The 13,125-nt window shown below is 51.7% G+C and overlaps 6 protein-coding genes across 6 annotated transcripts; 3 read left to right on the plus strand and 3 right to left on the minus strand.

The window, feature by feature from the left end:
- Positions 1-1,181: 1,181 nt before the first annotated feature.
- BO85DRAFT_178360 (endosulfine family protein) lies at positions 1,182-2,202 on the plus strand. Its single transcript, XM_025654334.1, has 3 exons — positions 1,182-1,305; positions 1,385-1,468; positions 1,539-2,202. Exons 1-3 carry the CDS (start codon positions 1,270-1,272, stop codon positions 1,911-1,913), a joined length of 495 nt encoding a protein of 164 aa, XP_025518724.1. The 5' UTR covers positions 1,182-1,269; the 3' UTR covers positions 1,914-2,202.
- Positions 2,203-3,691: 1,489 nt separating this feature from the next.
- BO85DRAFT_475006 (ICE2 family protein) lies at positions 3,692-5,268 on the minus strand (the record flags this gene model as incomplete). The annotated part of the gene is made up of 2 exons (XM_025662692.1): positions 4,562-5,268; positions 3,692-4,495 (listed from the first exon to the last, which is right to left on the minus strand). Exons 1-2 carry the CDS (start codon positions 5,081-5,083, stop codon positions 3,692-3,694), a joined length of 1,326 nt encoding a protein of 441 aa, XP_025518725.1. The 5' UTR covers positions 5,084-5,268.
- Positions 5,269-6,185: 917 nt separating this feature from the next.
- BO85DRAFT_413965 (MYG1 family protein) lies at positions 6,186-7,821 on the plus strand. Its single transcript, XM_025657626.1, has 2 exons — positions 6,186-6,414; positions 6,501-7,821. Exons 1-2 carry the CDS (start codon positions 6,329-6,331, stop codon positions 7,531-7,533), a joined length of 1,119 nt encoding a protein of 372 aa, XP_025518726.1. The 5' UTR covers positions 6,186-6,328; the 3' UTR covers positions 7,534-7,821.
- On the minus strand, positions 7,613-9,321 carry BO85DRAFT_466255 (SMP-30/gluconolactonase/LRE family protein). Its single transcript, XM_025662120.1, has 4 exons — positions 9,080-9,321; positions 8,459-9,018; positions 8,157-8,394; positions 7,613-8,082 (listed from the first exon to the last, which is right to left on the minus strand). The coding sequence occupies exons 1-4, from the start codon at positions 9,211-9,213 to the stop codon at positions 7,779-7,781; spliced, it is 1,236 nt and encodes a 411-aa protein (XP_025518727.1). The 5' UTR covers positions 9,214-9,321; the 3' UTR covers positions 7,613-7,778.
- Positions 9,322-9,510: 189 nt separating this feature from the next.
- BO85DRAFT_178574 (Yae1 family protein) lies at positions 9,511-10,615 on the minus strand. The gene has a single exon (XM_025654336.1). The coding sequence runs from the start codon at positions 10,397-10,399 to the stop codon at positions 9,809-9,811; it is 591 nt and encodes a 196-aa protein (XP_025518728.1). The 5' UTR covers positions 10,400-10,615; the 3' UTR covers positions 9,511-9,808.
- A 1-nt stretch (position 10,616) lies between these two features.
- Positions 10,617-12,884, plus strand: BO85DRAFT_178704 (methionine--tRNA ligase MES1). Its single transcript, XM_025654337.1, has 2 exons — positions 10,617-10,853; positions 10,964-12,884. Exons 1-2 carry the CDS (start codon positions 10,717-10,719, stop codon positions 12,792-12,794), a joined length of 1,968 nt encoding a protein of 655 aa, XP_025518729.1. The 5' UTR covers positions 10,617-10,716; the 3' UTR covers positions 12,795-12,884.
- The last annotated feature ends 241 nt before the right edge of the window (positions 12,885-13,125 follow it).

Raw genomic sequence — 13,125 nt, forward strand, 5'->3', positions numbered from 1 at the left:
AAATCCAGCAAGACTGGAAGAAGGAATAAGTGCGATGCGTTCGTGGAGGGGCAGAATGGAGAAGAGCTGCTGAATTTGATTCCGTTTGAAGTCAATTCGAGGTCGAATACCGAGTACTAATAATACCACCCCGACAAGTTCACTACCACCACCACCACCATCACGTTACCACTCCCTATTTACATCGTGCGATTATTTCCAGGAACTCTGAAGCAGATGAGGCAGTTTACTTCTTAATCGAATATTTGCATAATTAAATAGAAAATGTGAGTGATTTGTTGGATATTCTCTGCATCTGATTTCACAATGAAACATTGAGGGGTTGGCTGGGTTTGGTTTCTAATCGATAAACCGGCAACTTATCAAGGCCAACAACGATAACGACTATCGGCACTTGAATCTAAGTAGTAGTTCTTTTAATTTGCTAATTGCACTAAAAACCACTGATGGCATTGACTCCGCCGTCAAGCAGAATTACATAGGTCTTATGGTGAACATGAAATTGTACAACAGTCCATACACACGTTAAATTAACTCTTGTGAATTACCGATTGATTTATGCTGGAAGTGAGTTGCCGGCAACGTCGGTATTAGTATGTAACAGTATAGTCACGAGGTAGTGGAGCCGTTCCAGAATACACCAGACTAAACCAGATGCAGATAGCATCATACTATAACAGGCATAGTGGGTACAGGTGGATCGACATTAGCGGAGAACAGGGTTGGTACTGAGACGGTCACAGCCAACCATCGGGCAGTGGCACCTTCCCCCAATTATGACGGGCAAGGTTCACTTCTCTCTCTGTCTCTCTCTTTATCTTCGGACTGCTTGCTTGACTTGCTCTTCTGCCTCTTCCTCCTCCCACTTTCAACTCATCCCCTCCACCTCCCCCCTTTTTCTCTTCTTTTCTCTTATCTTCTCGGTTTCACCAACTTAGTTCATTTCAATTTTATCTTCTTCATTCTCTCTTGCTTTCACCCCCTTCCCTTCCCTTCCACCCCCCTTTGGTTCAGTCAACTCGACCAACTTATTGGTGTCGTCCCATCCTGTGGAATCTATACTTTCCTCCCCGCCATCGGTGGGGTTTCCTGACGACACTCCCTTCCAGTGACCACGCCTCACCCAGTCCTGTCCCCCCCCCCCCTCAACAACCTAACAACCTCACCTTATTTTTGCCCAACTCTTCCTTCCTCTATTTCTCATCACCGACTTTATTCTCTTTCTTTCTCTCCTGTTAATCCTCAATTTCTAAACTTTGGTTCGCCAATATGAATCCCCATCAGCAGAACAAGATCGATACTAGCGTGAGTCTTTCCCGAGCGACTAATCCCTTTGAAAAATAATGTTCCTTATTGGACTGACAGTGACTTTGTGTCTATCTAGAAAATGAGCCCGGATGAGCAGCGGCTTTTCCGCCTCTATGGCAAGATGCCCACCAAGAAAGACCTTCTGCAGAACAAACTGAAGGTATGCCGACTTAATTGTCTTCGCCCAGTCTGTCCGTCAACTCTCTAATCGCGGGCTTGTTGCTGTTTAGGAGCGCAAATACTTTGACTCGGGTGACTACGCACTCAGCAAGGCCGGAAAGGCTTCGGACGTCGGTGTCACCAACATCGGCTCCCAGCACCCCGTCCCGGAGAACATTCCTCACCTAACTGCCACCTCGCCTGGTGCTAACAACCCTGCGGCTGCAAGCAATGGCGGCAGCATCAGTGCTCAAGGAGGCCAGCAGATCCCAGGTAGCATCAGTGGCCATCCCGGCTCCATCGGATTTCAGAGCCGAAGCCCTGTGAAGGAGGCAAGTTATCTGCAACGGGAAACAAGTGCGGATGAGACCGAGGAAGCCGAGAAGAAGGAAGATGACAGCGTGAGCCCACCCCCTGCGCGTGGCGGTGTTCCGATCCGGCAATAAATACCTGAACCTGTCATTCGTGTTCTCCATGCCCCGTTCACACTTGTTTCGCATCATGTCTCTGGTTTCCCCGTCGGTGGTGGTGGCATCAAAAGAGCCTGGCGCTATGGATCGATTCTAATGTATTTACGACATCTGTTTCCCTTCTTCCTTCTCCCCTTTCCGTTTCTAGCGATTTCTGTGGACAAAACAGAATGGCTTTGTTTCAGAGCTGGCGGCAATGAAGTTGCAAGGGCGGCGGGAGCCGAGGCTCGGTTCAGTCAGGGCCACTTATCAAAAGCTCAAACCGGAGCTGTGCTCTAAGCCTGGCTACTTGGACTAAGCTCGCTTACTGGACCCGTCCTCTCAGGATTTGTTGCTCGTGGTATCGGCTTTGAGGTCACCTCAACGCTATTTCGTTTTGAAGCTTCTTCTCTTCTCTGTCAATATCAGCTGCAGAACATATATTGGTCATTTGCTGGTCCAATTATTCCACAGGCCTCTTCCTGGTGCGTTCATTCCCGCTCATATGTGTGTGTGATGCCGCACAGAACGTGAGATCATTTTCGCATACTGTTGTTATCTTATGGATGAAGGATTACGTGAGTGAATGCGTGCTGGATACACTGTTTAATTCGGAGATGGCAATGCACCTGGCATCTGTTCTATTCCTGAAGTACGTTGGCAAACGAGCCCTCAGCAGGGCCAAAATGCAACTTGATGGTTTTTCTCCGTGTCGCGGTCTCAGATCCCCTGCCGTATGTGTGGGCTCTACATTGATACGGTAGGCGGAATGCATCCTGTGTGCATTCACTATCCCATCCGATTAGGAGGGCAGGATAGCGTACCTTGGGTGCCGGCAACGTGATTCCGCTCAGTTGATATTCTGCGCTATGTGTAACATGAAGATTACCAATACAAGATCGCTACAGGCGGGGGAAGACATCGCATCTTCCATCGCAAAACTGTCATTGGGTATAAGAAGTCGTCTAAGGCACACAAAAGGCAACAAAGCCTGGGATGGGGCAATACATGCTGTTATATGATCCTTGATTGCGAATTGGAAGAGAAAAAAAAAATTGAATATAAATAAAAAATAATCTGACGACTCAGCAAAACGACTGGGGTATAGTAACAAGAGTGGCGCGCAAGACCATAGTGTAAATGAGAGAGGACCAGTTTAAAAGGAGCGATGAAAGGCAGGAGGGTACCTGAATCCCCAGCGGAAGGGGCCAACAGAGTGTTTGCAGGATTAGCAAGGCAGCAAAATAAGCCGAGTGCACCATAATTGAACCCGCCGTCGCGGGTGGGGTGCTCATGACCGACACAGGCTATACATTATCATTTCCACCCAGCTAGGGGGCAATGGTTGCATGGCTTTGGTATAGCTGTGTGAAGGGTATTGTCGAGAGCTCTTTGCTGCCCCGTTACCTGGATTCCCGGAGTAACATACTCAGAGTGGGATGCTGCAAATAGGGCCAATGTGAAAGCTTTTGTGCTTACGGTCCCCGTTCAAAGAAATGTAATAGTATCTGAGATAGCAAAATGACAATGCTGGCTTTCGAAGTGCTTTGAATAGAAGCTCCGGCGAAAGGCAAGCTTTAGGTGCCTGGCATAGTCTAGCCTGAAAAATCGAAGAATCCGGGCAATAGTAGCCTCAGCTGTAGGCTTCGAAAGGCGTCCGTGTCCGGCTCGATAGTTGTAAATGAAGTCAAGCGATTCGACGAACGCTGCGGTATCTCCGCAGTCCACGTCGACAAGATGCCAGAATGTTGCATCCAGATTTTTAACGGCTCCATTCAGTCGGTCTTCCAGTGACCAGCGAGTCCGGAGTCCAGATCGTCGTTCTCACCGAGGTATAACTCGACAGCGTACAAGGCCATGGTGCCGGCGAGGTTGGCCCACCGCCAAAGGTTTCCACCGCCGGCTCCTTGGGTGCTCCACCACTCGCCACTGCCACCCATTGCTTGAGAGGTAGAAGCGAAATGCTGCATCAGGAGACTGGTATACACGGCGATGAGGATGGACGGAGAGAAGTAGCTTAGTACGCCCAAGAATTGGCCCGCCGCATCGGAGTCGTCCAACGAGGCTTCTTGGGAGAGAGCTCGGGCACCCGCTTCGCGGACGGCGGGTATGATGCGAGTCGATGCGTACAGAACCAGGATTCGATATGTGAGCGAGATCAATACGGACGGGGTAACGGCACCGAACACTGCCGTGATAACGTTGAAGGCGGCGTGGATGATGGAGGGCAAGGTGGATAAGGCGTGCATCAGGGTTGTGTAGGAAGCCATGATAATAGGAGGAAGCGGCGGGAAGTCCCCGGCTTGAGCGGGGGAAGGTACTTGCTCCACAGGATGCGATGGCTGGTAATCAGTGAAAATCTGGTAGATGCAGAGAACGATGTATGCGAACAGTAGCGAACTTTCTACTGGGTTTCCTCGCCCGCTGCCAATGCCCCACGCGCAGAGGATCACAGCACAGGTGATGGATACCCCGATCAAAGCGGCATCAACATTTGAGATCTCGGGGAATTGGAGGACCCGCCACAGAAAGTATACTGAGCTCGATATGATGGAGGCGGAGAGTACCAGGAGACCGATCTAGCGAAGCACGAATTAGCAAATAGGCATCCTGCCAATGTGGGCTATGGAGTGACGTGGACATACCATCCAACTATCGCTTCGCCCACCACGGTTGACAAGCCAGCGGGTAATCTGCCCTGCAGCCTGGATGACCAATAAGCTGCAGAATCCTTCCACCAGCTGGAAAACCGGGGTCGACCATCTCAGCAATTTATCCCAGTTCCCGATAGTCACTGATTCCACCAGCCCATCAGGCCCAAACAGCCACTCCTGGATCGACGAGTCGTGGGCTCTCTTGCCCGTAAAGGTCCGCTCCACCCAAGAGCCAGCATTATCGGTATCGATCGAGAAGCGGTTCAGCGACCAGATAAGCAGGATCGGAATAATGAGCCATTGCGTCGAGCTAATGACGACGATCAGGGAGGAGCGGAGCCATGACCGATCAGGCGTAGTGAGGCGCAGAAGCGAAAATAGGAAGTAGAAGGTGGCCAGGGACAAGGAATAGGCCAGACCGCATGTTTTCCCACCCACGTCAAAGGCGAGGGGAATGGAAGAGACGGTGACGGCCAGAAAGACGGCCGACGAAAGGGCGCGGAAGAGCCACATCGGACAATATGGCCCAGGGCTACTGGACAGGGGACGCGCGCGAGAGAAGCAGATGAGGCACGGGGAGGGTCAAATATGCTGGAGGAGAGAGCGAGCAGGTACGGACGGACGCAGTGTCAACTTAATAGGTTAGACAGCCTCCAAGAGTTAATCTTGGGGTGGAAGCGCGAGAGAGTGACGAAATCCCGATTTAAGGATACATGAAGCCCGATTTCCTGAATTCTAGACTGAGTTTTGAGCTCGCTGAGCGATGCTAGCTGGGTCTATGAAGGAATAGAAAAATTCTCCCTCTTCTTTCCAGGCGATATAAGATTTTGATCTTATCACTTAAGCGGGACGGAATATGATGATGATGGATGATGATGATGAGATGGGACTGGGCTTGAACTGGTTGTGGCACGTGCAAAGGATAAATAGTGTCAGACACGCCAACCGATCGCTGGACAGATTCGCTTTTTCTTTTTTCTCGGAACAGAGCCACTGACAGAGGCGCAAAAGCTTAACAGCCGCAGCGACTCGGGATGGACAGAAAGTAGAGGCACAAAAACCAGGAAAGGGGCAATGAAGCCGGGGGGGCGCAGACCGAGTTTAGGTGGGCAATTCGACGATAGTCGCAATAGTAATAATAATAATAATAACACCAAATCCACTCCACCCGTTTTAGCGTAGAACGGAAGGCGGTGGAGCTGGTCCAGATGCTTAGTCGGCTGCAAGTAGCGGTCAGAAGGGGAAAATACAAAAAGAAGTAGCAGGAAGAAAAAGATGATGTCCAAACTGGTGGAGATGGTTGAAGAAATGAATATCAACGGAAGGAAATCGAAGCTGGCTGAATGACTCCTTCAGGATAACTAACAAACATACAGCATACATACAGCATACAGTACGTAAATCCAGCTGATTACATACACGGATTTCCTCTTCAGGACTAGTTCTTCCCCTCTCTTTCACATGCTTCCGTTAAGCCCTTGCGATAAAAGCCCTAAAGAGCCGCCCGATGAAGTCAAGCGGCAGTTGCAAACTCGCCCAGGTCTTTTCCTCTTGTGGAAGGCGCTGTTCTTCCAGTCAACCAATCACAAATCACAGATACCAAACCGATCCCCAATCCAGACCCCTCATAGACTGGTTCTTTCTCCAAAAGGTAACTTACTGCTGTAGTATTCCGATTACCTAGTACTTTACTTTCAACCATTTCTTGAACCTCTTTTATCTTCATCTTTCACTCTTCACTGCTTTTTCTATTAGTATATGCTCCGCTGGCGTCGATTCTTCACCATGGCCGAAACTGCTGCGAAGAAAGTCAAGACCTCCTCTCCCTTGATTGGAACTCACAAGTGAGTACGCGCAGAAGCTTCTTCTCCGGCTTCCCCTCCATTCATACATTTGCGATGTGCTGACTCTTCCTCTTCTCCCTGCGCAGTGGTCACTTCCACGCCGATGAGGCTCTTGCTGTCTATCTCCTCCGTCTTCTGCCCACATACTCCTCCTCTCCTCTCCTCCGGACCAGAGACCCCGCTCAATTAGCTACCTGCCACACCGTCGTCGACGTGGGCGGAGAGTACGATGCTGCCAGCAACCGCTATGATCATCACCAGCGCACTTTCGCAACCACTTTCCCCAACCACAACACCAAGCTCTCCTCCGCGGGCTTGGTGTACATGCACTTCGGTCGGGCCATCATCGCCCAGCACACCTCGTTGCCCGTGGACCATGAGGACGTGACTCTCCTGTACGAGAAGCTTTACACCGATTTCATTGAAGCCATTGATGCCAACGATAATGGTGTCTCTGTCTACGACCCCGCTGCTGTTTCCGCTGCCAACATCCAGAAGCGCTTCAAGGACGGCGGGATTACCATCACCTCCGTGGTGGGTGACATGAACAACCCGGACCCCACCTGCCCTCCCGGCGAGCCTCAGGACGAGGATAGTCTGTTCGCCAGAGCCAGCACATTCATTGGCAACGTCTTTGCTCGCAAGTTGCACCATGCCGTTTCCTCCTGGCTGCCTGCGCGGACCACCGTAGGCGCTGCTTACCGTTCCCGTCGGGACGTTCACCCGTCCGGTCGGATCATCGTCCTGCCCCAGGGTGGTGTGCCCTGGAAGGAGCACCTCTACAACTTCGAGAAGGAAGCCTCTGGATCAGAGGAAACCAACCCTGATGAGGAGGCTTACTATGTTCTGTACCCCGAGAGTGCGGCAGAAGATTCGAAGTGGCGTGTGCAGTGCGTCTCTGTAAACGAGGGTAGCTTCGTGTCCCGCAAGCCTCTTCCCGAGGTGTGGCGGGGTGTCCGCGACGCCGATCTCGACGGTGTTATGGCCGCGGAGGCTGAGAGATCTGGAAAGCCCAAGGTTCCCGAGGGTGCCGTTTTCGTTCACGCCAGTGGCTTCATTGGTGGCCACCAGACCAAGGAGGGTGCTCTTGCCATGGCCACCCGCGGTCTGGAACAATAAGCTGCAAGTATAGGTGGCAGCTGCGGATGAATGCAAATTACGATAGAATTTATGCGTACATACTTCTTGTCATGACGGTACGGGATCCAGTTAGGAAAACCATCTAAAAGTTATATTGTTGGCCAAAGTGCTATGTTGAGAAATCAATGCATAAGGCATCGTTCAATCGAAGCCTTTATTACTCGCTTCTTCGTAATGAGACATTAGATAGCAAGGGGAAGTCGCACTGATCACCTATGTCGCGTCTATTTCAACACTTGGCCGGGCAGGTTCCATTCGACTTTACTGATTCCTCCATTGCCCATCAACCACAGTGTCTTCAGCTCTGGCCCCGTCCAGGCAAAATTCTGGACAGTGTAATTGGTTTGAATTGTCAACAGCAGCTCCCCAGAAGGGTCAAGAACATCGACACCTCGACCACATCCCGTCAGAATGTACCCATTCGCTGCCACTTTCAGTCCATCCGGGACAAAGCCTGGTGCCAGATAAATGGCCCGTTTGTTATAAGCGTGGGCACCATCCTCACTCACGTCAAAAGCATAGATGGTCCTATAGAAGGAGAAAATAGATGAGTTAGTCACCTTTCGGGTCTTCCGAGTATATCAGGTCCAGGTTTTACATACCGCCGATGCGTGGTATTAAACGTACTGCCCGGATGGCCATATTTGGGATCAATAGGAGCGCTGACTGCCGCAGTATCGCTGATGTATACGATAGATCCATCTGGAGTGAAAGCGATCCCGTTGGGCTGACCGATTGAGTCGTCCACAACTACCACAGCCCCAGAAGAAGTGTTATATCTGTAACTGGCACAGGGAAGCTGAGGAGGGGTGTCTGTGATATCGTTGAACCAGGAGTATTCTGTACACCAGGATATATCAATTAGCGAATTCCACATGGCACATGGTAGGTGGTAAGAGCTTACGTGGATCTGTGAACCAGATATCGCCAGTCTTGGGATGCACGGCAATGTCGTCAATGGTGTTGAAGTAGTATCCAAAGTAATTGTTGACCAGGCTCGTTGTTTTATTTGTCTCTGGATCTAAGGTTCTGAGGGAGATGCGTTGTTCAGTCCCGCCAATTGACCTGTTGCCGCCAGATGCGCCCCATATGATTTTGCCGTCATGGAACGTGCCGCCATTGGGGGCATAGACTGGTGGATCAGAGAGGTATTCGGATAGTGTTGGGGGATCCTGGTTGAGATCGACAACCAGCTGCGGAAGATAGCCTGGCGGCGGCGCGAGCTGCGAGAGGTACAGTTTGTTCTGCGATGCCACGTAGACGGGGGCTTCATGCACCGCATCGTTCACGGCAAAAACGTATTCGTAGCTCGGGTTCGAGCCTAGGATATCGAGTCCTTTCTCTTTGTTATACACAATGAAATCCGCGGTCTTGACGTCTTGCAGGACGGTGCCGTTTGCTACGGTGGTATCACCGAAGGTCGTAACGGCGTCCATGGTGCTTACATTGCGAAAGAAGTGGTAGCTATTATGAGCGTTAATGACTGCCCGGGCGTTCCAGCAGCTGGGGTTTACGAGGGACTCACGGAAGCACATTCGCATAGTGATTGACGCAGACAACCGAAGGGCCACATTCTTCTGAGATGGGATGGGTAACGCCAGTCTGGGCTTGGACGAGACTGCCCGTGAAAGATCCGAGTAACAATAGGAGTAGTTTCATTGTGATTTGTAGATTTATATATATAAGTTCCGTCAAGTCGACGTTTCGAAGAGATCAAGGAAGGCCCAGATACAGCCTTTCATTTCGATCAACAGGTCCCCGGGTGGGCTATACAGTATATTTGTAGACCATCCATCGGAAGATGGGGCGGGTAATTGGAAAGAGGAAGGAGTAATCAACGGGATGATCCCGATTTTTATCCAAGCAAGTTTGATCCCAATCATACATGGGGGGGGGGGGCTTGCCTCGGGGAGTTTTGAGGTCTTAGGGGCGATTGTTGGACGGATGCGGTAACTGGAAACCCTCCTCTTAGTGTGGGGTACAAACGAGTTTGGGGCACGATCATCGCCCCTCTGGGGACTTCTCCCCCAAGACAAGCCATTCTCAATATTGCGGAGCGGCTTAGTATGTCTCGGCAGTCTGGTTTTCGGATAAGTTCCCAGGCTTGCGGGAAATGAGCAAGCAGGTTCTGGTGACCTGTAAATCGGAGAACGTCCGAGGGGAGGGCCGAAGGAGATGCTGCAAAAGAAGCAGTGTGTCTGTTTACCCCCCAAGCAAATCCTTGCCATTGAAAACGAAGAAAGCAAGTCATCCACTAATGCCGGATGTTCAGGGAACTAATGTCTTCAATGCTGCCAGTGCCGTCGCCAGACACCGGGAGATCTTTGGCATCGGGATGTATATCCGAGTTGTCTTCCCTCTCGCCCACGGCACGCTGGACCAACTTGGCTTTAACAGCAGCGCCTTTCATGCGCTCATCTACATCATTCACCGCTTCCTCCGTGTTCACCATAGGCAGGGAAGCGGGGTCTACCAGTTCCAGCAGGATCTCAATGTTCTTGGCTAGCCTGGAGCTAGATGACAGGCTCGACATTTCCTTGCAAATGGCGGGATCCAACAAGGAAGGTTCTTCCTGTTTGTGATCACTCTCCAGGGCTCCGTTGATCTGGTCATTGGACTCGGGTTTTCCCGACAGCTGCGAATCTGCAAGCCGTTGAGACCAGACCAGGGCTTTGCCATATAGTCTTCCCAGTTCGAGGAACTTCTCGAATCCTTTCTCGACCGCAAACACACTACCCTCTGTATACCCGGCTTGTGCACCATCCGCTGCACCCAGATCGTAGCCTTCTTGGTAGAATTCTTCCTCCAGGTCGAGCAGACTCTCAAGTAGGTTATTGTTCTCCATGATTGCGATTCAATAAGGATAAAGAGAGATAGGGACGGGAGGGAAGGAATGAGAGATAAGACGGTAATAGAGTAGAGAACGCGACAGCGGTATCTAGGAATCTGCAATTAGTTGCAGCAGTGGAGTGGGGGGCAAAAGGAATGGAACAGTAGGAGATGAGAATGATATGAAAGGGAAGCGCCCCAAAAAAAGTGCGGAGAGAAGCGGCCGAAAGCGATGAAGCGATGAATCATCCGCACCCGCGAAAAAGTTGCAACATTTCTACCCCTCCATCCCGCTGATAGTCCAATTCCCCGCCATCCGCCTCCAATTCCATCATGGCTTCCGACTCTAAGATCTTGCCCAAGAAGGGCCAGCGCAATATCCTGGTCACCAGTGCTTTGCCCTACGTCAACAACGTGCCTCACTTGGGTAACATTGTTGGTTCCGTTCTCAGTGCTGATGTCTTTGCCAGGTACTATCTATCCATCCTGCTTCCTTTGCCCCCCTCCCTCCCCAATTGCTCCCTTTGTCTGGCTCCTTTCCGCGGGCTCTCTCATTAAAGGCTAACCCCCACTTCTTCAGATTCCACAAGGCTTGCGGACATCAAACACTCTACATCTGTGGTACCGATGAGTATGGAACGGCAACCGAGACCAAGGCTTTGGAGGAGAAGGTGACCCCGGAGGAGCTGTGCGCCAAGTACAACAAAATCCACCAGCAGGTGTACGAATGGTTTGAGATTGGCTTTGATCACTTCGGACGCACCCCAACCCAGCAACACACCGAAATTTCCCAGGCCATCTTCAAGAAGCTCTACGAGAACGGCTATCTGACGGAGAAGACGGCGGAACAGCCCTTCTGTGAGACACATGGATCTTTCTTGGCGGATCGTTACGTGGAAGGTGAATGCCCCCGGTGCCACTACGACGATGCTCGTGGTGACCAGTGCGATAAGTGCGGTCACCTCTTGGATCCCTTCGACCTCATCAACCCCCGCTGCAAGCTTGATGGCGCCACTCCCGTCCGCCGCTCCACGAAACACATCCACCTTCTCCTCGACAAGCTCCAGCCTCAGATTGAAGAATGGTCGAAGAATGCCATCGAAAAGGGCGACTGGCCTAAGAACTCGCGTGTCATCACCGAGTCTTGGTTGAAGGAAGGTCTGAAGGACCGCGGTATCACCAGAGACCTGAAGTGGGGTGTCCCGGTGCCTCTGGAGGGATTCGAGAGCAAGGTGCTTTATGTCTGGTTTGAGGCTTGCATTGGTTACCCCTCCATCACGGCCAACTATACCCCCGATTGGGAGCTCTGGTGGCGGAACCCGGAGGATGTCCAGCTGTATCAGTTCCTGGGCAAGGATAACGTTCCCTTCCACAGTGTCATCTTTCCCGGTTCTCAGCTGGGAACCAAGGAGAAGTGGACTATGCTTCACCACCTGAGCACCACGGAGTACCTGAACTACGAGGGTGGCAAGTTCAGCAAGTCTAGAGGTATTGGTGTCTTTGGTACCAGCGCCAAGGAGACGGGTGTGCCCCCGGATGTGTGGCGCTACTACCTCTTGAAGAACCGTCCCGAGACTGGTGATACCCAGTTCGAATGGCGCTCCTTCGTTGAGAGCAACAACAGCGAGCTGCTGGCTAAGCTGGGCAACCTTGTCAACCGTGTCATCAAGCTTGTTACGGCATCTTACGGCTCGGTCGTTCCCGAGTTCACTGTCCCCGAGAGTTTCCAGCCTACCTTGGACGAAGTCACGGCTACTCTCAGACAGTACATTGAAGAGATGGAGGGTGCACACCTCCGCGCTGGTGTCGTGAGTGCGATGAAGTTGGCCGAAGCCGGAAACGGTCTGATCCAGGCCAACCGCCTTGATAACTCGTTGATTGCCAACGAGCCCGAGCGTGCTGCCGCGGTCGTCGGTACTGTGCTCAACTTGATCCATCTCCTGGCCAGTGTTTTCTCTCCCTACCTCCCAGCTACCTCCAAGGCTATCAACGAGCAGCTCGACGTGCCGTTCGGCCTGATCCCCTCTCTGGAGGACATCAAGGACGGCTGGAAGCCGACTGCCATCAAGCCGGGTCACAAGATCGGCAAGGCCAAGTACCTGTTCTCTCGTATCGACCCCAAGAAGGCCGACGAGTGGCGCGAGATGTTCGGTGGTTCCCAGGCCGACCGCCAGAAGAAGGAAGAGGAAGCGGCCAAGGCTGCGGCCAAGAAGGCTGCAAAGGATGCCGCTAAGGCCAAGAAGAAGGAGAAGAAGGCCAAGGCTGCTGAGGCCGCTGCCGCCGGCAGCAATGTTGAAGCCTCCGCCAAGGGAGGCGCCCAGGCTGTGGAGGTCACCACCGATAGCAAGACCGACGAGGCCGTCGAGAAGGTTGCCGATGGCGTGGCCCAAGTCACCATTCCCTCCTCCTAAATCACATAGAATTCCCAGCTCCCCAATCCCGTCAAAAAGACTCAGAAGACAGCGTCTATGGAGTTGCAGCGACTAGCGGACTCCCTTGATATCCTGTGCTGATGATTAGAGCGTTTTTTCTCTCTTCCCACTTCCTTTCGTTTTCCGGCTTCGTCATCGTAGATCGTTGATGATCTATGGCTACTTTTTCTTCCTCTTTCTTCTTCTCGTCTTGGGATACTGCGTTGCTACGTATGCAAAACATACTTTGTGAAAATGGAGTCGATATGAGATAGGATGTTGGTGAAATGAGCGCAACGGTTGATGATTGACTGATTGATTGATTGATTGA

The sequence above is a fragment of the Aspergillus piperis genome (assembly GCF_003184755.1).
Source record: "Aspergillus piperis CBS 112811 unplaced genomic scaffold BO85scaffold_3, whole genome shotgun sequence".
NCBI classification, from domain to species: domain Eukaryota; kingdom Fungi; phylum Ascomycota; class Eurotiomycetes; order Eurotiales; family Aspergillaceae; genus Aspergillus; species Aspergillus piperis.

Bases quoted from the DNA above. Each gene is read 5' to 3' on its own strand.
- BO85DRAFT_178360 (XM_025654334.1), top strand. From the start codon at position 1,270: ATGAATCCCCATCAGCAGAACAAGATCGATACTAGC. The intron at 1,306-1,384 runs GTGAGTCTTTCC...GTGTCTATCTAG, and splicing joins AGAACAAGATCGATACTAGC to AAAATGAGCCCGGATGAGCA. The intron at 1,469-1,538 runs GTATGCCGACTT...GTTGCTGTTTAG, and splicing joins TTCTGCAGAACAAACTGAAG to GAGCGCAAATACTTTGACTC.
- BO85DRAFT_413965 (XM_025657626.1), top strand. From the start codon at position 6,329: ATGCTCCGCTGGCGTCGATTCTTCACCATGGCCGAAACTGCTGCGAAG. The intron at 6,415-6,500 runs GTGAGTACGCGC...CTCCCTGCGCAG, and splicing joins CCCTTGATTGGAACTCACAA to TGGTCACTTCCACGCCGATG.
- BO85DRAFT_466255 (XM_025662120.1), bottom strand. From the start codon at position 9,213: ATGAAACTACTCCTATTGTTACTCGGATCTTTCACGGGCAGTCTCGTC. The intron at 8,395-8,458 runs GTAAGCTCTTAC...CCTGGTGTACAG, and splicing joins TATCTGGTTCACAGATCCAC to AATACTCCTGGTTCAACGAT. The intron at 8,083-8,156 runs GTATGTAAAACC...CTCCTTCTATAG, and splicing joins TTTAATACCACGCATCGGCG to GACCATCTATGCTTTTGACG.
- BO85DRAFT_178574 (XM_025654336.1), bottom strand. From the start codon at position 10,399: ATGGAGAACAATAACCTACTTGAGAGTCTGCTCGACCTGGAGGAAGAA.
- BO85DRAFT_178704 (XM_025654337.1), top strand. From the start codon at position 10,717: ATGGCTTCCGACTCTAAGATCTTGCCCAAGAAGGGCCAGCGCAATATC. The intron at 10,854-10,963 runs GTACTATCTATC...CCACTTCTTCAG, and splicing joins AGTGCTGATGTCTTTGCCAG to ATTCCACAAGGCTTGCGGAC.